Source organism: Drosophila elegans, unplaced genomic scaffold, assembly GCF_018152505.1.
Source record: "Drosophila elegans isolate 14027-0461.03 unplaced genomic scaffold, ASM1815250v1 contig_476, whole genome shotgun sequence".
In the NCBI taxonomy this organism is placed as follows: Eukaryota; Metazoa; Arthropoda; class Insecta; order Diptera; family Drosophilidae; genus Drosophila; species Drosophila elegans.
The window spans coordinates 17110217-17132926 of record NW_024545863.1 but is presented as its reverse complement, the minus strand read 5'-3'; the positions used below and the strand labels follow the sequence as shown (position 1 = coordinate 17132926).

The following is a 22710-nucleotide window of genomic DNA, read 5'->3' as shown; positions in this document are numbered from 1 at the left end:
AGACTTAAATTTACTGAGTTTGGATAAGAACTTTTAATACTATGTATATACAGTTACGGTCAAAATAATATTACTTTTTTAGCTTATGGAAATCGCAAACAATAATAGTTTGGAAGAAACATTTTAACATATTTTCAAAAAAAAATTGATAAAAATGAAATGTTACAATATAAAAAAAGCTCAGATATTCAAAACATTTTTATTCCTATCAAAGTGCAGATGAAGGAGGATTTATGGATATTTTCTTGAATTGCTGTAAAATGATTTACATCAGTATATTGAAAAGTGAATTTTAAGGAACTAGCAAAAGTTTTCATTTTCCTTGAAAAACTGAAACAGTAACAAAGGCTTTTTAAACCTAACTTTGTTTATTGGTAAGTTAGCATTGCACTTAAAGCACAAATACACAAATAGATTGACCCAGTACTATTACTTTGATTGCAGTTGTAACTCAAGTGTACCCTAAGTACATACAGCCTTCACACTGCCTTAACCAAAAGTGGTACCTTTGGCATCACAGCTACTCCATTGGGCAAAGCCCAAGGCGGGTCGCATATACATATGATTATGGCTCACGGCTCAAATGTCCATTTGTTTGGCGTTAAAACAGTTTACGCTAATTCCTATTGTGACACCTGCGACAACAGTGTTTGTCGCGTGTGACTGCGGCAGATCAAGTGAGCTGTTTAGTTAACTGGTTTCGACAATTAAACATGGGGGCACTTGCGGCGGCCAATCAAACGGTACGGGTCTGCGGTCAGGGGCATCTTTCAGGGCTCCTCATGCGACTTTCTTTCACTTTCGGCTAATGGATTCTATGTAATTGAGGCCTAAACACTCCATAATGCATACTCCATGTAGCACTCCGTTGCCAAATTTGTTTGTTCATTTAGGCCTGTGTGGCTTATTTGCCCGCACAAGTGATATCCGAGTGATGCAATCAAAGGGTATAAGTTATTATGTAAACAGGTATGGATAACCATCGGTAATTATACGTTGAGCTCATATTTCATTAATTTAACAGATGTGTTTATTTGCTTTTCGGGCATGGGGCCTAAACCGCAACTAACGGAGCTGTTAAGCGATATTAACCGATTCAATTTCAAAACAGTAACGGGATTTCCGAGGTAAATGAAATGTAAGAGCTGAAACCGTAACCGAAACACGGAAATTTCGGCAAAACGGTCTTTTGATCAACCCCCCCACTTGTGGATTAAAGTTCCTATCTTACTTGTGGATAGGGTATTCAGATTTCATTGCTCCGAAATCGGTATCACTTTCGTTGACCGCAGAGTACATCACTGCTGACAGCTGCGTGGTGTGAACTTTGTATTGAACTTGAAACTCGAGCTGGACAAGATCTGCATAATGCATGAGATGGGCCTGAGTGTCGGCCACAAATCAAAGACCGCTTAGCTTTTCCGCCGAACAATGAGCTGACATTTCACTTTGAGTGCTCTGCTTTCCGATATGCATTCGGTTGCGTTTTCTTTCTTTTTTTCCCCTCTTCTCCTTTTCCAAGCCAGAGCGTATGGGTTTTGCCGGTCCGGTTTCCGGTCGACCCAACGTCGCTTATCTAAACCAACAAGGGCGCCTATCGCCAGTTCGTTGCAATCCGCGATGACGTCTTAGGGTCACAAATCGAAAGTGATTGACTGCAAAGAAACATTTAAGTGGTATATTAGGGTTATAAATTGAAGACAAAAGAAATCATTGTCCATGCTTATGCTGCTTAAGTCCAATGTAAAAGGACCACGGTTTTCTGGCAAAGTATTTTGTAAATAATATCCTTAAATGTATAAGATAATAATTTTATTTGAAATTAATTTATTTTTTTGCATACTAAGACCATGTATCTTTGTTAATTTTGTTTGTTTATTGTATTTTAATTAAGTGGTAAGATTTTTCAAACAATTATTAATTTTAAAGCTAACAGAAATAAGTTAGTTCTAATAAATTCGAGTGTACCAATAATATTTAAAAATATATAATTGTCAGGCCAAAGGCATCTAAAGTATATGTGTATTAAAGCAAATCGGGGACAACTCTATTTATTTGTTTAATTAAAAAACACATAGAAGTATTGTAGTTCGGCTTTAAGGGTACTTCGATTTAGACGTTAGACAATTAAAATAATACATATTAAAAAAAAAACTATAATACTTGCATTCAAACTATATCGGGCTTAGCAATAATATTTAATTAATCAAATGAACATCTTTATGGTTAATAATAAGCCAAATGAATTCATTAATCCAAGCCATTTCGGGCTTAGCAATAATTTTTTATAAGCTTAAAGTGCTAGAAAAAAATTCATTTGAAATATAAGGCTTATCTTATTAGCTTTGTCTTCCTAACATGTTTATTTAAACTTATTTCTGACGATTTTATTCAAAAGGTAAGATAATAAAAATAATTCTTCATTTATTTGAATTCAAACTTTATCGGGCGAAGCTAATTAAATAAAATTATCATATATAATGTAAATTACATGGCAAAAGGAATCTTCCCCTTACATTTTTATTTTTCTCTGTGTGGAAAAACTTACTAACGATGACTGTCACCATTTATTTCCCCGCCAAAATGACGGGTTAGATGATCGGCCAGCCCGGCCGTTAGGTCAATGTGCTAATCCCCCTGCTAATTGTTTCTTGATGCGTTTGTAACTCCCTAACCGGGCGGAGGAGGACGGCCTTGGCCAGGAGTCGTTATCTACCTGGCTTACCTGGACGATGATCGCTAATTACTCGACTTTTGGCTGCGCGCCTGCCTGACTCACCGCCGCAGCATATTTACAACTGCCGGCTAGCCGGACAAACAAGGCAATCGCCGGTCGTAAAATTCGAGTTGCTAGCTGCAAATAAAACAGAAACAGAAAACTGAAAACAAAATCTCAATAACAAAAAGCCGCCTCCCCACGACTGCGACTGCGATGACAACAAAAGGAACACGGCGAGGTCTCAGGAGGAAGTGCCGACGTTTCGTCATGACTAAGCGTGGTTACTCAAAGGGAAACCAATTGATTCCTTCCTGTTGCCGTCGTCCATCGTCCATAGTCCACTATTCACTCTCCACCATCCACCGCAGAGCCACGACGGCAATAACAAAATCTAAATATTTAACGACTAAATTGAATCTGAAGGCGCGCGCTCACTCACATCAGGCAAATTTTCCGGCTCGGCTTGGCTTGGCTTGGCTTGGGGTTACCTGCTGGCATAATCAATAAAAGATAAACAGTGGGCCGACCACGGTCTGTGGCTACAGCCCATTGAAATGACTACATCACGTAATGGAAAATGTTGCAGGGAAAGCCTACTCGAGCAACCAAATCGAGAAAAGCTCGACAATCCACTGCAATCCACAGATGTGAGTAGGCAAAGCCTCCCCTGTGGTCGATGTCGTTGTCAACAGGCGTACCAGAAGTTTGGGCATTCTGTCAGCCAGACAGACAGACAGCCAGACAGCCAGCAAGTAGTTGGACGACCTACCAGACCATCATCCATTCAGTCACTTGGCCGGGAAAGACCCCCGTGGACCGCAGCTCTCAGAAGCTGTAGGGGCACTCTGCCTCCGACAGTGCTCCGATTCAGACTGGACGGACTGAGGCGACTCAAATCATTCACAAACACAAACACTGAAGAGGCTTAAAATTGATTCGCAGCAGCTGTTATTCGTTGATTTGTCGGGGATATTGGTCGTGATCAGCCAAGGAAAAGTATTCACCAAGATAGTAATTGAGTTTGCAGCTGCCACGAAAGGTTGTCGGTTATGTGGGATTTAATAGACAAAACGTCTTTAAGGGTTATTTTGATCATCACTTTGAAACACTTAAAACTTTGTGAACATTTCTATTTTTTAGAATGGGTAACATATTAAAATCTTCATATCTTATGGGTTCTATGTTAGTTAGAGCCAAGATATTGTGGTATTAGATCATATTAAATTACAATATTGTATTATACCAATCAGTTTTATTATTTTAAACGTAACTTAATAATTTTTTCTGTATAAGTAACAAAGAGTTATAGCATGCAATGAAAAATTAAAATGAAAAATATTGTACATATAACAAAAGATTATTAAAACACGTACTTTTCTGATTATCTTATATTGGAAAAAGCTGATTAACTTCTATTCAAAGTACTTGACCCATTATGCCTGGGTGATTTTATCATTTCCCCTTAAAACTCAATTTCCTTTACTGCCCCAATTATATTCCCCATCTTGATAGCATGTGATATCAAATATTTGGTCAGCCTGGCCTGCTCGACCCTTATTGTTTCTGCTCTCTTTTGTTGTATTGGAGCTCTTGTATTGTACCAAATAAACAATAACATAAGAGTTCTGGGCCGAGGGCAGTGGGATGGGTATGGGTAAGGGTATGGGATGGACGACAGGGCCTTAGGTAGAACCGACTGGTCCAAGTTTTGTTTAAGGACGGGGGGCCAAAGAACGCCTGCGAGCGAATTGGCTGCCAACCACTTCGATGGCGATGACGCTGTGGAAGTGAAGTGCTGGCCACAGCCGGGCCAAAATGTTGGTTTAGTTCTCTGTGGTTTGGGGCCGGCGCTAGGCACTTGCACTTATCAGGGGGCTTTTTTATTATTGGGGCTTACTTGCAGCAGAAGCCGCCTGCCTGCCAGGCCCTATTATTGCCCGATAGCAAATAAACGCAGGCAAGGCAAACGGCAGTGTGGGAAGGGGCAAGTAGGTAGAGGAGGGAAAGGGCAGGGACCGACGTCGTCATCGATATACTACCGCAGCACATGCATTGCCTGCCACAGCAGCAACAACAGCAACAGCAACAGCAACAACAACAGCAACAGCAACAGCAACAGCAACAGCAGCAGCAACAACAGCAGCAACAGAAACGACGGCAGCAACACAAAATTCCAGAGCGCACGCGTTCTCAACTTTAGTTCTTTGCGAGTGGCCAACGCGTTCGGTTGTCGTGCGTGGTCGTCTGGAAAGAAAAAGAAACCCCTGAAACCGGAGCCTGCAATCGAAGTTATAGCAACAGCTGAAAGTCTCGAGAACCATTGCAGCTCTATAGTGCTATTTATCTGTGTCTGTGCGCATCCCGTCTTTCTCTGTGTGTGTTTGTGTGCTGTGCGTGTGCGTGTTGGCCAGTTGATTTCGGGCCCGTCAAACTGGGAGCGACAACCTAATCAATCAGTCACTCAATATGGCCAGTATTTGTAAGATCCGCGGCAGCTGCTCCTCCAGAAACAGGCTGCATCTTCAACTGGGCTGGCCGCTCCTCGTGATCGCCTGCTGCCTGCTGGCTTCAACTTCGTGCTCGGCTCAGCCAAGTGAGTATATCGCAGAAAACACGCCAACTATAGAGCTGTAGATGGGATGGGATGGGATGTAGATGCGATGGGATGGGAGGGGGCTGCTTTGTCGTCTCCATCATCATGATTGTCGTAATCACTTGCAGCGGCTGCTGCGGTCGCATCAGGCCTTTGACTTATATATCTGGAGGGGAGCTACTTCATCTGCCTGTCTTCAGTTTGTTGCGATTTTGCTCGTTTGCTGCGCTTTCTGCGATTCGGCTTGGCATAATTCAAAACAGGCGTAATTATGCCACTGCCGAGGAAGGGGAGACCACAGTTATAGCCCCGCCACGGCTCTTGCTACAAACGGTTGCACTTGGGTGTCATATAAATGATCCCACTCCCCCCCAATACAGCTGCAATTCATGCCGCCAGCAGCGTGCGAAAGTTCAATAATGTTTGGTAACAGACCAATTGAGGCGGTCGTCGCAGTTCAAATTGAAGATAGCAACTGATAATTCGTGGGAGAGTTTTATGGCAGTGGATTCCCAGTAATCGGGGTGAACAAACCCATATCACTTTGGAAAATTATCAACGGATGGACCCTGCACACAGTTTTAAGGATCATTGATCAACGATCATGTGGCATGTTGCCATGTTGCCTTGTGTTAGACATGTAATTTCTCTCACTTAAACACCAAAAACACATAATTCCTAGCACATACACCCATACCCCAGAAAGAAAAAAAAAAGGGACTGACAGCTGACACTGGCCTGGTTTGGGCCACTACGGCATTTGTATCTGCATCTGCATCTGCAACTGCAACTGCGGCATGCTGCGTAGCCAACCCGAAAGAAAATCGATTTATTCTTGTTGTTTCATTTTCTATAAATGCCATTTTCCTCATTTGGCTGCCTCTTTGTTTTCGTTTGTGCGGCATGCTTTGTCCCATTTTAAGACCCTAAGACAGACTCTCGGACGCTCAGCTATTTGTTGTTCTTTGGCATTCGTTCCCAAGGGATTGGGATCGGGAAATAGAATTGGGCATGGGCATTGACATGGGCATATCTCATGCAGAGCATCTAATAATTTCGCTTTTCCACGAACCCAGTTGCATCTTCTTGGGGGCAGGGAAGGGATTGCTAGATGTCTCCTCATAAATAAGTCAGCTACTTTATAGGCACACAATGCGACAGGCGACTGGGCGGGTTGCCCGGTCTCGTTGGTTTGTTTATTTGGTTACTAATTTGGGATTCCTCGGTTGCTTTTGTTGTGTGTGCTGTGTGTGTCCGGAATTTTAATCACTTGGAGGCATTTTGAGTAATGGGGCGCGGGCGAACGTCCCCGGAGGAGAATTCGGGTTGATCAGGTCGCGTTTTTGGCCACCAGTCAGAGGCCCAGTTGTGAATGAATGTGTGAGAAAATGTGCACTGATGACAGCGATGATAGCCGCCGTGTGGCTAGATGTGGCTATGAATGGGCCGTATCGATGTTGCCTGTCGACAGACAGACAGACAGACAGACAAATGCCCGGGGCCATAAAGAACCCGTGGAAAAGGCCTAATGGCACTCGTGTGGAATATGGCTGTAATATTTGTTTATTAGTGCGTTAAATGGGAAGTTTATCAATGTAGCGGTCCGTCTATAAACATCGTTTGAGAATACATTTTATTAATTTCCGAATATCCGCCTTCAAATGCATTCTTATTTTTTTTCGGGGAAAGTTAGGGAGCAGCTTTTAATATTTTCCGGGCCTATTTCCATTTTTGGTTAAGCACTTGCGACGTGTTCTCAATTTCTAGAGAGAAAGCCGAGCCTAGTCATCGTTGTCAAGTTGGGCTATCAATAATTTTAAAAATCTGAAACCACAATACTCACAAAACTATGATAACAAAAAACCAGGACAAATCAAGTATCCATTTATTTTCCATATAAGATGTTATTTATAGTCCTATCCCTAGAATTTAATAATCAATTTCGATAATCTATACAACATTTTATGAAAGTATAATAAATCAGAACATACATATTTACGGGCAAATTTCAAAATTGAGAAAAATGGTTGTAGAATATCTGCTCAATATCCATTTTTTGACAAAGTGTCCTAATTATAAGACAATCTTAAAGCAATCTTTTAGTTAAAATACATAAAAATAAAATTATCTTTAAGCTGAAACTATAACCTACAAAGGATTGTTAATTCCACAAACATTTTTGCCGTTTATGATATGTTTTTAGAAGAGGCTAGAGGGAAATTTTAAAATATCAGAGATTTGACAAGACATTCTGACAACTTGTACAATGATTCAATCACATTGAAGTAATTCCAATAAGTTGGGCTAAAAAATTCAATTTAAATTCAAATTATAGTTTTATTAATTTGAAACAGTCATACATTTATATGAGGGTGTGTCAAAAGCTTATTCTACATTTTACATTTCGATTTTACATTACTTTTACAAATGGTTTGTGAGTTGACTAACGAGTTGTCTTTTTCATGATATAGTTTAAAGATTTTAAATTTAAATTATATTAAAGTGACATATTATTATATTTTCTCTCTCTTCTTCCCTTCTCTTCTTTTTTAGTCGAGTCAACGACCATGCCTCCAAATGTGGAAGAAGGCACCACCTTACTTCCTGTTCTATTGGAAGAGAGTTCATCTACGCCGGAATCAACGATTCAGAATGTCACTACCACTACTCCTGCTCAGATTATAGAAGATGCCATAGTTGAGCAAGCTATTTCGTCTGATACTGTTGAGGCCACGGACAACTTTGTATCGGTCTACGGTGGAAACCTGGAGCAGGATATCAAGAACGACGTGAACAGTGAGGTGGAAGATGCACCTTCTCCCGTGGAACCTATTATCGAAGATGTTCAAAAGGCCGCGGAAGCCGTACTTGAAAATCAAGGGAGTGAGGGTGAGTTATAATATCTGAATAAGTTGAAAGTCAATCTAATTGTGTTAATTTCCACAGCTGCAGTCCAAACTGCTCGCGAACCAAAAACCCTTGATGCCGAAGAGAAGAACAAGCCAATCCAAGACGAGGAGTCGGAGTCGGAGGACCAAGCGGAACCAGAGGCAGTAACAGACAACATTGCCGTGTCCAGTGAGCAGGTGGAAAGTCGCAGCAGACCGTTGCCCAGCGTGACCAGCGACCTGGTATCCGTGATCCTCAACGAAGATCGAGCCATCACCGAGCAGCCCATCACGAAGACCAATCTTTTGGCCCTGGAGCAGGAGCACGAGGTGTTCGAGGGCGAGGACAGCACTCCGGAGCCAATCTACGAGGAGCCCAAGCATCAAGTGACCAAGAAACAGGGCGTAGTTGACCCCTTGCCCATTGAAGTGGCCCCGGAAGTGGCCGAGGAACCAGAGATCGACCAAGTGGCTCCGGAAGTGGCCGAAGATTCAAAGACTGTCCGTGTGGATAGGAAATTTAAGGAGCCCAACGACAACCAAAATGATATCGATGACAACACTATTGAAGGCGACGAGGCTCCAATCAAGACTTCGACTACAGCAGCTCCTTTGGTCAACGCTGAACCCACTAAATCAGTTCCTGAGCTGAAAGCAGAAATCGAGAAGGAAGCGGAGACTGAGGACAAGGCAGAAGTCGAGGCTGAAGTGGAAGGCAACACCACTTCGGAAGAGACAGTGGTGGAGGCCGTAGATCCAAATGATGCGAGGCCTGAAGAGGAGGCTGCCACAGAAGTTGCCAGGATAGGCGAAGAGGAATTAAAGGAAGAACCTTTAGAGCAACAAGCTGATCAGAAGGAACCCACTGCCACAAAAGTGGCAAAGACAAGCTTTGAGCAACCAAAGGAGGAGGAAGTTGCAGATCAACAAATCGATCAGAAGGCAACCACTAACCAGGAATCTTCAGAGCCAAACTCCACAGAGAAGCCACTGAAAGTAGAGGGATCCCTAAATGTAGATGGTGAATCTGTAGAAGAGCAAGAAAGCTTAGAATCGGAAGAGAAACCAACAGAACGCACAGAAATAGATGACCATTCCTCGGAGGAGGAGAAGGAGGAGCCGGTTGGGGCTGAGGTCAAGTCCTCTTCGGATGATAGTACCGCCACTCCGCTGGTCTCCTATCCGCCGCACGATGCTGGCCAGACCTTCGATAGCAACTCGGCCGACGAGCATTCGGCCCAGCTCTCGGGACCCTCCAACTACCGATCCAGCCTGATCATAGCCCTGTGCTCCGGCACCGCGGTGATCTTCATCGTGGCCTCACTGGTGATCTTCGTGGTCTCCTTCCAGCGCCAGCACGGCACTCTGGACATCGAGATGCAGGAACAGCGCCTGGGCAAGGACGTCCAGGACGAGGACAATGCCCAGATGAAGCTGCTCGACGTGGATCTCTCGTCGCCCGTCATTGTGCCCATGGGCAACGAGGAGACCGACGAATGCCTGTAGACTCTCTCAGCACCAAGAGCATCTTGGTGCCCTGTACATATTTATTAACTTTGAGATTGAGAAGAGGACTTTATTTTGGTTTCTAAATTGTTGACTGAGAGCAGCTGCGAGCAAATCAAACGAAATATCGAATCAAATCGAATCGAAATCATTTGCCATACTGTTTAATTTTAAATACACCTTAGCCCCTAAGATTTTGCAAAAATTCGAGAAAAATATTTATATTTAGACACTTTTTTGTAGAGCTAAGCGCACATTTTTATTGAGTCTGATGAGAAGTCAGAATAAATATTTTCGATTGGTCAATTTTTAGAGTATCTTTGGGAATGTTTTTAAAGCCGCGCTGCATACTTTCTGGCTTGGGTGGGGATGTTTTCAACTTGACGTCCATCTTACATTCAGTTAAAGTATAAAAAATCTACAAAACTGGAACTTTTTAATTCACAATAATGTCAAAACAAGATAGTCCAGATCATGGATTAGTTAAATCTTACTTAAGTATTTTTACACTGCAAAAATTATAAAACAAAATTGAAAAAAGATCCACTAGCTCACCAAAAAAATTCATTATTTTGCTTAATTCGGATCCCCAGATATCAAAAATGGCATTAAAATTGATATTTTAAAGTTTAAAGAAAGTTTCGACTGTTTTCTTGGTTTTATCGAAAACAAAATAATTAATAAAAATTTGTTGAAGAATGATAGTTACTAATGACAAAAATGGATTAGTTGTTTATCAGTTAACATGATCTTTCACTGAACTTTTCCAACTCTGTAGCCAATATCAGACCCTAAATTTCATACATAGTGTGTCATGCACTGTACTTCTCACATATTAGAAAAATTTACCTTCTATTAAGAACTAAAGCTCTAGGGATGGATAAACACCGCCCCTATTTAACTAAAGGTTCAACCCAATCAAACCCAGCATCGTTTTCCAAGTAAGATAGTTAAATCTATTTGCAACTGAAAATGGTTTGTTATTAAACATTAATTTTTCATGGTATTGCGAAGGAGGCTTCATGGGGCATTTGATGCGTTTGCAAGAGGAGCACCCCGGTTAATTGATTATGATGAGCAGAAAGCTGGGAACAAGGATATTCTTGTACTGGGACACTCTAAGCCGCCTCTGGACGTTTTGATGGAGCATGTTCAGTCGAATAAATATGCAGATGTGGCCGTCACCGTCAAGGGTCATTCGTTCATTTGCCACTCCCTTGTGCTGTGTATTTATTCAAAGCGGATGGTAAAAGAATTGGACAGTAACTGCATGTTTATTAACACGCCGCAGCTGACCGCAAAGGGTTTTAGCGAAGCCTATCAATGGATGGTTTCCGAACACGCCGACTTGGACCTCTCTAGCTTCATCGACGTCTTGAGAGCTGCGTATTATCTGAAAATCCCTGATTTGATCGGCAGTTGCTGGCAAATTCTGAATAGTGAGCTGTTCGACGAGTTCTCAGCCTTTGGCTTGATGTACCAAGGACGCAATGCCTACGAACTAGCAAAAATTCACGACCTGCTGGCAGGTCGCCTCTCTAAATCAATGATGAGAGTGGCCTCAAGCCGGGAATTTTTGGGCCTCAGTGAACGGCAGGTATGCAGCCTACTGCAATCAAATAGCCTGGCAGTCAACTCGGAAATGGAGGTAGTCCTATTTTAACTTATATACTTATTAAATACTAAATACTGTTTATTATGCAGGTTCTGTACAGCGCATTGTTGTGGCTCAATCATTTATGGCCAAAGCGCAGTTCAAGCACTCATAAGGTTTTAAAAAACATTCGTTTCGGTTATTTGCCTCCCACAATGTTAAGCAAGTTTAAGTCCCGGGAACGAAACAAAGTAGGTTCTTTCGGACCAATTCTGAATGTGTTTTGTCAACTCCCCGACCTTACACGCCTCATTCAGGAGGGAGTGTTCTACAGCAGTTTAATAATGACCTCCCACAAAGACTCAAAGCACGTTCTAGAAAGCATAGAAGATAACCAGTTGAAGCTGATCAATCCTCGAAAATGGGTATGTGATAGTACATGTGTATACCATCATATCGTAAGCCCGTTGTGCCCAAATATGCGTTACATATCATTTCAACAATTTAAGGAGTATCTGTATCAGCTGCAGATCGCCGGTCGTTATTTTGACCAATTCATGTCATATGCAGAAGACATAAAAGATGGTAAAGAAGTTTCTGATTTGCAGGATAAGCAAAATGTGAATGAAAAAATGCTTCATTCAAGACTATCAGAGTTGAGCCTGTCGCAATACGAACTACTTGTGAAAAACAACTTTAGCCAGTTTAAAAAAAGTAAGAAAAAGGAAAAGGAATAAAAAATAAAGTTGTAAGATTTACTGAAAAAAATGAAAATGTAAATTTATACTTTATATAATAAAATCGCAATTAATCTTTAATTATGTTCTGCAAGTAGACAAGTAGCCCCTTATTTAAAGTTTAAAGTTTAATAACAACCATAAATCGATAAAAATATAAGAATGAGTTAAAATACTTAAACATTACTTTGCTATATCTTTGAGAGTTATTTTGGAGATCTGGAAATCCGACCTTAACAATAATTGTAATCAGCGGCTTGGAAGCGCTTTGTCTGTTAACAAAAAATGTACATATTTTCTGCATTTCAGCAAGGGTTTGGCTGAGTAAACGTGGTTTAAAGTGATAGGCATTTGTTGTTTAGATGGTAAATAAAATGTGCAGAAGGATTTATGTCGGAACCGCTAACATAGTTTATTGAAGCCCCAAAAAACAAGTTTCTTTTGCTAGTTGAGCTTCACTCACACAGTTAGTATAAACATTCAGATAGCTACTAACCGCAGTTAAGGTATAAATAACAATCGGACAACTGTTGCATTATGCATTAGTGATATATATTATTTGTGTATAAGCAAAAGCGTTATTATTCACATGCCAAAGCACAGTCTAGATTAGACTTGGTAAAGGTTAACCAGAAATGATTTACTGGGGAAGTACATACAAGTCACTCACCCAGGGCAACCGTACGCCTAATTGCTTGTCAGGCGTATTGATCAAAAGCTTATTTGCCACTTGGCCAGTGCGGGCGGCAGGCTTCAAAGTCGATTCTTAATTAGTTAATAATAAATCGAGAGCGGACCGATCCGAACGGAGAGCTTGCAACATAATAAATAAGAGCATGTTGAACTCCCACCCGCCAGTCGGCACTCCCATAATTTTAGAAGCCAAGCGCTCCGCTTTTCATCGGAAAACTGAGTGGCTGTCGCTGTTCAAATGAGCTTAATGAGCAGAGAATTTCACTCTGCTTGCTGCGTGGCCGAATGAAATAAACAAAACGATTTTGAGATTAAGAGCTCGTTCAATCGGATATGTATTTGTTTATGCGGCATTATGCAAGAGGAGGGCCCGCACAGTGGTCTTCGGTTTCTGCCGCCCCGCCACTAGACAATCAATTTAAAAGCAATAAAATACCAATTGACAGCATCGTTTTCTCGATTCCCGCAAAGTCAATTGCAAAACTCAAACTGGAGCTCTAACTCCATGGAGCTCGAATCGGAAACGACGTCATTCTCTGTTCGACTTGGCGCGCTGAAATGTAAGCCGCACAAAGTTGCCACAAGTCCATTGTTATGGCCGGGATCGGGATTATGTTGCAGTTGCAGTCCACGGACGAGCGACCACTGTGCTGCAGCGATAGAGAAGAGGCGAATTTTCCCATTTTCTTCCGGCGTGTTTTGTGTCTGGCGAGCGTCTAAGCGTCTAAAGCTCCCGCTCGCGCGCCTTTCGCTCAGCTGTTCCGCTTTTCCTTTGCCACCGCCAAGCCATTATTTTCCCGATTAAACAGTCTATGCATGCATGCTCTCTCTCTCCCTCTCTCTCTCTCTCTATTGCTCGCCTCTTCACTCGCTCGCGCTGTGGGTGTGTGCCAGCAGCGCTTTTTCATCTGCCACACATTTGGAAAAAACAAAATAGCAACATCAAAAAGTTTTTCAGTTTGCTTGTTGCTTTACACGCGTGCGGTTCGCTTGGATTCGCTCCTCCTTCGGTCCATAAAGTGCAAAACAGAGAGAGAGAGTGTGTGTGTGTGTGCGAAGCCGCCAAAGGTAGATAGATTCTGAAATTCTGAAATTCCGCTGCTATTTCGGACGGCTGTGCAAACTTAGTGATATACGCTGCGTATACGCAACGCTGTCAGCACGTCACCCATACGCGCAGTGGGCCCCGAAGTGTGTGCAGTGTGAAATATTCTTTTGGGGTTTCTGGCGCTCGGTGACGCTCAAGGTGGCGCATTGGCGCAAAATTCAATTCAATTTTGATAGCCCCCACCCTGACATATAGCCCACTGAACAGCACAAACAGCCCGATCTATGTGTATGCTGGCGGGGGGTGCTTGTATTTTTTTTTTTTGGCAACACCGCCCAACCAGGTTCCCTGTGTGAGTCAGCGGCTTCTTGCCGTGACCGCGACGGCAGTGAAACCGAAATGAAAGGCGGTGCATTTGTTTGGCGGCGATGAGATGAAAACAAATGAGAACACCTCGCTCCCAATTCACAAATGTTATCCAATTAGAAGCGTAAACAAAGGCCGAATATAACTCGCGGGCAGGTGTTGCATCCAGATCCAGTTTTTATTTTTTCGCAGCGCCACAAGAACAGCAACAGCAGTGATATAACAGAGATCTGAGTTGCCAGTTGGCACTGGGCGCACATTATTATGGGCCCTATTCCGATTCCACTCTGTCATTGGCGACTTGGCAGCATGCAGCATGTAGCAGCACTGCACATGCAAATAGACACACAAGCACTGCGATAACTAGAGCATCATCTTGTTTTGGTGCCAAAGTCAAGCGTATAATTGCCAGCCGGAGGCGGATTACAGGGACACTTGCCACTTTCACACAGCGCCGCTCAATATGTTCAATACTCGGCGCCCACGAGTTGGCGAATTTGCTTAGCTTTTATTTAATGTCATTATTTCCGATGCCTTTCAATGGCCTTTCGCAAGCCATATTCATTGCGATGGCTGGGCTGTGCCATTTGTGAATGGGATGTGGGGCGTTTGATTCGCCATATCTGTCGCCAATACCACGACAATGAAAAGCCAGTGCGAACAATGGTAGCAGCAACAAATTACCTCTAATAGTCAAGTGACGCCCAGGCGGCGAAATTGTTTTTCAAATCGCTCAATTGGAAATGAAATAAGTGAAACGACATGGAAATAAAAACTATTTCTTGGTCACTTGCAAATATATTAATGGAAATAGCTTTGCCACGCAATTAAGCAAACAAATACAATTTTTTTTGATTGACAGCTTAGCAAAATTTTTGGGATATTCCTCAATCGCTTTCAATTTGTGTGCCATCTGCGCGATCGTCAACCAGTTTCGAACCACTGCCCTTTGAGGTGCTCCATAAGGGAACTTGGGCAATCGCACCCACACTTTCTGGTTTTAGCTGATCATTTCCAGCATGATTGGTCTGATTCGTTCGGGTCGGGCTTTAGCTTTACGCATGGCTAATTAAAGCAGCAATTATACATTTTGTTAGGCTACAGAACACAAGCCGAAACAGAATAGTTGCCAAATTGGTGTTCTCCAAAACAAGCCAAAAACCAAATTCAAAGGCGGCCTGCGAGTAGCGGAAGTTATAAATTCCTAAGCGGGCTGATATCATGGCTATTTATACGTACTATGTGTCGCCGGCAGATGAGTTATTACCCCAGGGACTAGAAGTTGGTCAGACAGTGCACGGCATATCAATTAGAAGAAAGCGCCGGGCGAGGCCATCACCCTTTGGATTGGCACATGCGACTCCGCCCCGGACAGCAAATAGGTATAGATATATAGGTGCAACATGTGCCACGTTCTAGGTTCCACGTTCCGGTCATTAACCGGAAAAGTGCATCGCTCAGGAAAATACCCATTAAAGATGTCTTAACTTTTAGCACCATCCCCGTCCACTTACTCAGATCATTAATTGCAACCGTTTGATTTGTTTACTCCAAAAAAAAAAAAAAAAAAAAATAAATTCGCAAAAGTACAGAAGGCAGGAAGAGCCAATTCGGGCAAACACAAACAGTTCGCTCGCTTTCGGCTAGTACATCGCGGGAAAATTTAAGTGCAAATAAAAACAATGACGACAGCCAAATGGATTTGGCGCTTGGCGCTGAGCATCTTGCTGGGTGAGTACGACCACCTATTACTATGTTATTTTAAGGCAGGCCAAGATGCTGATTTTATGGACTTTTGATCGATTTACGGTATTTTTGGCCAGTTGTGTAAACGAAGAACGTTTCGCACATGGCCCTAGGAACTTGAATGTCTTCTAGCCCCTCGCCGTTGCGGCCTTCGATTAGAATTCCACACAGTGCGTCACGAAAGTATGCGATCGCCAAATCTTTGGCCAAATGGCATAATGTTTATTTTTACAACTGCAAAGTCAGCTGTGTCAGCTGGATGTTTGTCCGTCATTTCATTTATGTGGTTTCTTTTAAATCACATCAACTTAAATTCGAAGAGCTGAGTTAACAAGAAAATTAATTCCCAAATATTTCCACTTAAACAAAAGTTGAATGATAATCAAGAAAATAATTTGATCAAGTCGAAGCTACAATACTCTTGAAAGAATTTGATTGTAATTGAAAACTATAAAGTACAAATATTCGAAGGTCTCTTTTATCTCTTATTAGTTTATGTGGCCAGATGTATTCCAAAATAAATGTAGTTTTTTTTTATTGTTGGCCTACCATGTCGCCGGCTTTGCCTAAATAAATCAATTGAATATATATGTACCCATGCCTCGGTCCATGTGGTAAACATTCGCATCTGTTATTTTTTGATTATTTTCACAAGACTTTGACAAATCGTGCTTGAAAAGCTAGCCAAAATGCTGAGACTCATTCACTCACTTGTCTCGATGCTGTGACATCCCAATCGCTATGCTATATGGTTCAATCGGATGCCCACGCTAAATGGAACTGACTTCCATTACGCATACGCAGCGTTGACTCAACTTGGGCGGTAGGTGGAAGCAGGTGGTCCATTGAAAGTGAAATTCAAACGAATTCTCAGCCTGTCACTACGGAGATCCCAATGGGGTGAATATGTGGTAAAAGTCTTGCAAATGAGGAGACCGCGTCGCATGGCCGTTTAACGAGCGTGGGAAATTTGTACGGCTACCGTGACGCACTTGATGCTATTTTAGGACCACTAGTTTGGCCATTAATAAATAAGCATAACGAATTCGCATACTAATGGCCACAATTTAAATTTTATTTATCAACATCTTTTACGACCTGCAAATATTTCGTTTCATTTCATTTTTTATGGCCTTGCTGGATTGTTGTTTGCAGTGGTGGGCTTCGTGGACGCGGAAAAGCCGAAAGGGTATCACCGGGAGATCTGCCAGTACCGCAAGGGCAAACATGTGAGTGTGGATGCCCTGAGTATGCCAATGTCTTTATTCACCCATCCGGAACTTGCAGATCCAGCCCATGAGTGCCTATCACAATCGCCTGCTGGCGATGCGCCAGCAAATGAAGATCAGAGCCACGCTGCAGGGGCCCGAGATCGACGGCTACATACTGCCCTCCACGGACGAGCATCTCAACCAGGAGGTGGCGGTGCGGGATCAGCGCCTGAGATACCTCTCCGGCTACAGCGGAGTGCGTGCCTTTGCAGCCGTAACCAGCCATGGTGCAGCCATCTGGCTGGAGCACCGCTATGCCCAGCAGGCGGACGGGGAGCTCGAGTGCGACTGGGAGATCTATCTGACCAGTGGCAATGTCACGGTGGCCGACTGGCTGGGCAGCCATTTGCACCTCGACAAGCGGGTGGGCGCCGATCCGCACCTGGTGCCCCACTCCCTGTGGATGCAGTGGGAGCGCGAGCTGGACGACAAGTTCCTCAAGCTGGTCAAGATCAACACCAATCTGGTGGACCACATTTGGGGCCACGAGCGACCGGAGTCGCCCAAGAACCAGGTGATTCAGGTGCACTCGAAGCAGTTCGCCGGCGAGTATTGGCAGGAAAAGGTCAAGGAGCTGCGGCGGCGACTGGCGCACCTGGGCTGCGATGCCATGGTGGTCACCTCGCTCACTGAGATTGCCTATCTGCTCAATATCCGGGGTACGGATATTCCCTACACGCCGGTGGTTAAGGTAGGTTTACATTTACAGTTAGAAAGCCTTAAAAAAACGAATTTTTCCGAAAATTTTTTGAGAAAACTTTTATGTTATTTATCTTGTAATTGTATTTAAAATATCAGGAAAAATATTTATTTAGAAAGGATCTTTAGCTCATCTCCGGAAGCTCCTCCCAAAAAATTAGTTTTGCGGAGATCAATATATCTCTGAACTTGTTCCTCCGAAATTAAAAAAACCATATATTTCGTTAAAGTAATGTTAATCGAATAAATAAGAAAATAAATTTGTTTAACAAAAAGACGGCTTCTTAAAATATAATAAATATATAAAATATATTTATTACCAAATTTCGGAATTAAATTAAAGTCTGTACTTGTAATTTTAAAAAATCTGAAACGATTTTTAAAATTTTCGTGTAACTTCGAAAATATTAACCGAAACGATAAGAAACTTTCTGTGTGTGTTCTTGAATATTTATACACATTAGGAAAAAAATTTAGATTATTTTAAAATTCGAACTGTACCATATCCCCTTAATTTAACTTATGATACTTATTTCTATTTCTTCATCAGTCATATGCCATTGTCAGCCAGGATGACATATTCTTTTATGTGGACCACACCAAGATCAGTTTGGGTATAGACCTCCATCTGCGCACAGACTGCTTCAATGAAGATTGTGTAAAGTAAGCATATAAAAGTCTAAGCAAAGGAGTAGTAATATTACAACGTTTTTCCCTACAGGATTAAGGAGTACAATCAGATCTGGAGCGACATCCGCACCTATGCCCAGATCTGGAAGCGCGTCCTGGTCTCCGCACCTTGTGTCCAGGATCTTGGAGCCTCGGAGGCCATATACTCCTCGATGCCGGGCAAGATTGTGGTCTTCGAGATCTCGCCCATCATCTTCATGCGGGCGCAGAAGAACTCCGATGAGCAGGCCGGCATGCGGAAGGCACACATCCGGGATGGGGCCGCCATTTGCGAGGCCATGAGCAACATGGAGACCAGGTTCCACACGGAGCAGTGGACCGAGGAGAAGATCAAGTACGAGGTGGAGCTGTGGCGCCTGTCGCAGAAGCACGCCAAGGGCCTGTCCCTGCGCACGGTGGTGGCCTACGGCGAGCACTCCGCCCTGCCCTACTACATCTCCAGCAACGTGACCAACATCGAGGTCTCCGACCAGAGCCTGCTGGTCATCGAGTCCGGGGGCCAGTATCTGGAGGGCACCACCGACGTGTCGCGCACCTTCATCTTTGGCGAGCCCACGCACGAGATGAAGAAGGCCTACACGAATGTGCTGGCCGGAATCCTCCACTTGACGCAGCTCAAGTTCCCCGCCGACCTGAAGCCTTCCGAGGTGGACGCCCTGGTGCGCAGCATGGTGTGGAAGGACATGACGGACTACCCGCAGGCTACGGGCCATGGCATTGGCTCTTTTGGCTCCGTGGAGGAGCGTGAGTAGCAGATCGCTTTTGCTATTGGATCTTTATTAAAAAGGTTTTCCCCCCAAAACAGCTCCCATATCGGTTGCCTACGGCAAGAACAGCAGCTTCCACTTCAAGCAGGGCTACTTCTTCTCCAGCGGTGAGTTGTTAGCGCATGGGATCGTCTGTGTTTAAGAAATTCGCACTGTTTTTTTTGGATGGAATACATTTCAAAAACAAATTTTGAAAATGTATTTTAAAATGTATATTCGCCAAATATTCATTTTTCTTATATATTTATTTTTCATTTTGAATGTAAGTTTTTTTTTTAATTTTCTATATTAACAACTTCTTAAAGACAATATTTTAAACTCTGAAATTATTTTACAATTTGTTGCAAATTTACCAAGTAATTGGTATACATTTTGTTTACGAAAATAACATTTGGAAAGGCTCTGGAAATGAAAGTAATTTTCATTTTTAATTTAAAAATTAAAAAAAAAAAACATTTCTAAGTGATTTGTACACGGTCTAGTGTATTCATGCTAAAATTAATTAATCACATTAACCCATTTCCATTCTTTTGTGTAGAGTCGGGATACTACAAGCGCAACGACTTCGGGGTCCGCCTTAAAAACGTGCTCGAGGTGGTGGACACCGGACACACGCATCCCAGCGGCGCACACTTCCTTGCATTCCAGGACGTCACGATGGTGCCCTACGAGCCCAAGTTGATCGACAGCACGCTGCTCAGCGCCGCGGAGAAGCGCCTGCTCAACGAGTACAATGCCAAGATCCGGAACGACATCGGCGACGAGCTGAAGCGACTGGGCAACATGCGCGCCTTCTACTGGATGATGAACCAGACGCGCCACATCCGGGAGTATCTGCCGGAGGACGAATACCGCTCGGCGACGGGCGGAGGAAGTGGTGGCACCACCACGGGGCCTCTGTTACTCCTAGGTTTATCGATGATCGCCCTCACTGCGATGCTACTACCTACGCGATCTTAGGAGCCTGTAATTGTGTAATTATCTAGACTTAGTTAGCTATGCAAATTTAAAGAGAGAATCCGGGACTAACATGAAATCGAACCAATCAATAACTGCAACTGTTAGTATTTTAGTAACGTCATTTGGCCCTAAACATCGAGTTAAATTCGAATAAAATCGCACCCTGCCACCAAGTTCCATGTTTAGGAATAGGTACTCACTTAAACCAAATACGTAAAACGAAGTGTATAAAATCTTTAATCGTAATCGACCAAAAATATGTTAAAACTGTTTACATTAATACCAGCATTGTCTCTATTCTTAAGAAATAACATTGTATATTTTTCTAAATATAATTTGGAAAGAACGAATTTATGGGTTTGGAAACACTATTATCAGGCTGTTGAATAAAAAACAAATGCCTTGGGAAGGTTACATATTTTAGAGGGGGACGTAAATCCGTGCCTAAGTCTCTATTTTAAGCAGCTCTACATTTGACATCAAGCTGTTGTGAAGGTAACATATACATATCTCTAGCATACTTTGGGGCCACACTTGGAAAATACTACCCGTAGTTTGCTAGCAGTGATGCCTCTTTGTCTTTTTTCACGACAGGTCTTATATTTATTGACGGCCTTTGACAAAACAAAATAAACAATAATAGATATTTATTTTCGTCATATTTTTCTCAAACTTACCTATGCGTTTCCCAGGGTGTGATCGACGCCTTGTGTTCCTGCGATATTTATATTTAATGCGGTGCAAACTGATATTTTTACCATTTTACTATTTATTTCCTTAAATTCAAAATCAGTGTACGCAAATTGTCGACAGCTTATCTGTAAAGCTTTAATGTAAACACATTACATATGATTATCAGTGTCAAACCTTAAACGGGTTTTAATCGATTGCATTGAAGATATATTTGTCAACTTTTGTCAAAAAAAAAATTCAAAAAATAATCATATTATGATTAAAATACAAGGAAATCTTTGTTAAAATATATAAAGAGTATACCTCATTTATTCTGTCTCAAACAGTGCGTTTTCGGGCTGTGGTCCTTAAGTAAATACCTTATATGTTGTCATTTTAGATATTGTCTTCGGTTGTTTGCGGCGAACATAGGGTTGTCTCAAAAAATTGAAAGGTAATGCAAATAAATTGAATTGAAAAGAAAAATTTAATTTTTGCTTTAAAAAATCATCCCGAAAATTTTACATAAAATCGCGGTTGTAGCATTAATCAGTAACTCAAATATTAAATAAAAATAAAAAAAAGTAAGGTTCATTTGTAACTCACATTTCAAATTGAATTAAATTGTTAGCAAAACTCAAGTCAATAACCCCAGTAGAAAATGGCTAAAATAAATGGTAAGCTGATATAATCAAGCTGTCTTGCAGCATCTGCCAATGCATCAGATTAACACACTAGAGATTACTCAACCCACTTGCGTTCGTAATGAGGCATTTTCCATCCAATAGTTATTCAACGAGTGTAATCCCGTCGTGGAATACTTCTTAAATGCCCCCAATGGCTGTCAAATCCAGTTCAGCACCTGGGTACCAGACAGGCGACTCGGGATTGACAAAGTCCGATTCGAAATGGGTCATTGCATGCAAGGAGCCAGGTCGTTTACGGTAAATGAATGTCCAAGATCTCCTGCAACTCTAGAACATTTCAGCTTAATCCCCCGAATCGAACTAGAACAGATCGCCTGGCCCAGTTTGGACGGGCAAGAAGGAGTTGAGATGTATTGGCCAACTTCATCTTTTGTGGGCTGCACCAGAACCCGACACTTGTTCTCAGAGATTGACCCATTTTGCCGGATGGCCCGAGCCAGCGAACCTGTTTCCCCTTTCCGATGATGCGCTATGCGCTATGCTATATGCCATCGACGGCCTGGCCAAAACATGAATTAATTTGGCCCGGTGCTTTGGGTGCCTTTGGAGCTGCAGCCTCGAGCGCAGCGCCATCGTCTGTCTAACGGTGCACTCGAATATTGGCCAGAGATTTGCCTGGCTAATGGGCACGCGGCAATTTGGGCCACTGTCCACGCAGGTTTTTCCACTTTTTTGGCAGCAGAAACTGGGCATCGAGTTCGAGTCAAGGTGGACGGGCGAGGCGAATCCGACCTGACCTGCTCCAAAAAAGCGAGGACTACATTATGATTGCGGGATATGCTGCATGTGAGTGAAATGGGTGTCATGCAATGAAATCGATGTTACAATCTTATGAGAATGTAATAAAAAATCACTTTTAAATACCCTTACAATTCTTTAGCATCTTTTCAGTGTATTTTCATACCTAAATTGGTGAATTCGTCATTAAATTGCCATTCAAATGGCAATCCCACTTCAGTTTTTAAAATTTTCGCAAAAAATAATGATGTACCCCCTTATCAAATATGCAAAAAATGATCAAATAATTATTTTAACAAAAAATCGATTTTTAAAA

The 22710-nt window shown here is 42.4% G+C and overlaps 3 protein-coding genes and 1 long non-coding RNA gene across 4 annotated transcripts; all 4 read left to right on the top strand.

Annotated features, from left to right (window-relative positions):
- The first annotated feature begins 4913 nt into the window (after window positions 1–4913).
- Window positions 4914–10012, top strand: LOC108135851 (FK506-binding protein 5). Its single transcript, XM_017256743.2, has 3 exons — window positions 4914–5312; window positions 7866–8201; window positions 8259–10012. The coding sequence occupies exons 1-3, from the start codon at window positions 5186–5188 to the stop codon at window positions 9704–9706; spliced, it is 1911 nt and encodes a 636-aa protein (XP_017112232.1). The 5' UTR covers window positions 4914–5185; the 3' UTR covers window positions 9707–10012.
- Window positions 10013–10516: 504 nt separating this feature from the next.
- On the top strand, window positions 10517–12038 carry LOC108135727 (kelch-like protein 6). Its single transcript, XM_041709391.1, has 3 exons — window positions 10517–10647; window positions 10721–11354; window positions 11411–12038. The coding sequence occupies exons 1-3, from the start codon at window positions 10583–10585 to the stop codon at window positions 12035–12037; spliced, it is 1326 nt and encodes a 441-aa protein (XP_041565325.1). The 5' UTR covers window positions 10517–10582; the 3' UTR covers window position 12038.
- A 1662-nt stretch (window positions 12039–13700) lies between these two features.
- On the top strand, window positions 13701–15526 carry LOC121467607. The gene is made up of 2 exons (XR_005977681.1): window positions 13701–13798; window positions 15400–15526. It is a non-coding gene; the product is annotated as an uncharacterized LOC121467607 (long non-coding RNA).
- A 187-nt stretch (window positions 15527–15713) lies between these two features.
- LOC108135842 (probable Xaa-Pro aminopeptidase P) lies at window positions 15714–20627 on the top strand. Its single transcript, XM_017256726.2, has 7 exons — window positions 15714–15875; window positions 17046–17119; window positions 17178–17852; window positions 18411–18523; window positions 18582–19294; window positions 19356–19424; window positions 19856–20627. Exons 1-7 carry the CDS (start codon window positions 15827–15829, stop codon window positions 20275–20277), a joined length of 2115 nt encoding a protein of 704 aa, XP_017112215.1. The 5' UTR covers window positions 15714–15826; the 3' UTR covers window positions 20278–20627.
- Window positions 20628–22710: the final 2083 nt, after the last annotated feature.

What these genes read in the sequence shown, in the direction of transcription:
- LOC108135851 (XM_017256743.2), top strand. Translation starts at nt 5,186, where the DNA reads ATGGCCAGTATTTGTAAGATCCGCGGCAGCTGCTCCTCCAGAAACAGG. An exon ending in TTCGTGCTCGGCTCAGCCAA is followed by an intron (nt 5,313 to 7,865) that starts GTGAGTATATCG and finishes CTTCTTTTTTAG; the next exon opens with TCGAGTCAACGACCATGCCT. An exon ending in TGAAAATCAAGGGAGTGAGG is followed by an intron (nt 8,202 to 8,258) that starts GTGAGTTATAAT and finishes TAATTTCCACAG; the next exon opens with CTGCAGTCCAAACTGCTCGC.
- LOC108135727 (XM_041709391.1), top strand. Translation starts at nt 10,583, where the DNA reads ATGGATAAACACCGCCCCTATTTAACTAAAGGTTCAACCCAATCAAAC. An exon ending in AACCCAGCATCGTTTTCCAA is followed by an intron (nt 10,648 to 10,720) that starts GTAAGATAGTTA and finishes GGTATTGCGAAG; the next exon opens with GAGGCTTCATGGGGCATTTG. An exon ending in CAGTCAACTCGGAAATGGAG is followed by an intron (nt 11,355 to 11,410) that starts GTAGTCCTATTT and finishes TTTATTATGCAG; the next exon opens with GTTCTGTACAGCGCATTGTT.
- LOC108135842 (XM_017256726.2), top strand. Translation starts at nt 15,827, where the DNA reads ATGACGACAGCCAAATGGATTTGGCGCTTGGCGCTGAGCATCTTGCTG. An exon ending in CCTACACGCCGGTGGTTAAG is followed by an intron (nt 17,853 to 18,410) that starts GTAGGTTTACAT and finishes TTTCTTCATCAG; the next exon opens with TCATATGCCATTGTCAGCCA. An exon ending in TTCAATGAAGATTGTGTAAA is followed by an intron (nt 18,524 to 18,581) that starts GTAAGCATATAA and finishes TTTTCCCTACAG; the next exon opens with GATTAAGGAGTACAATCAGA.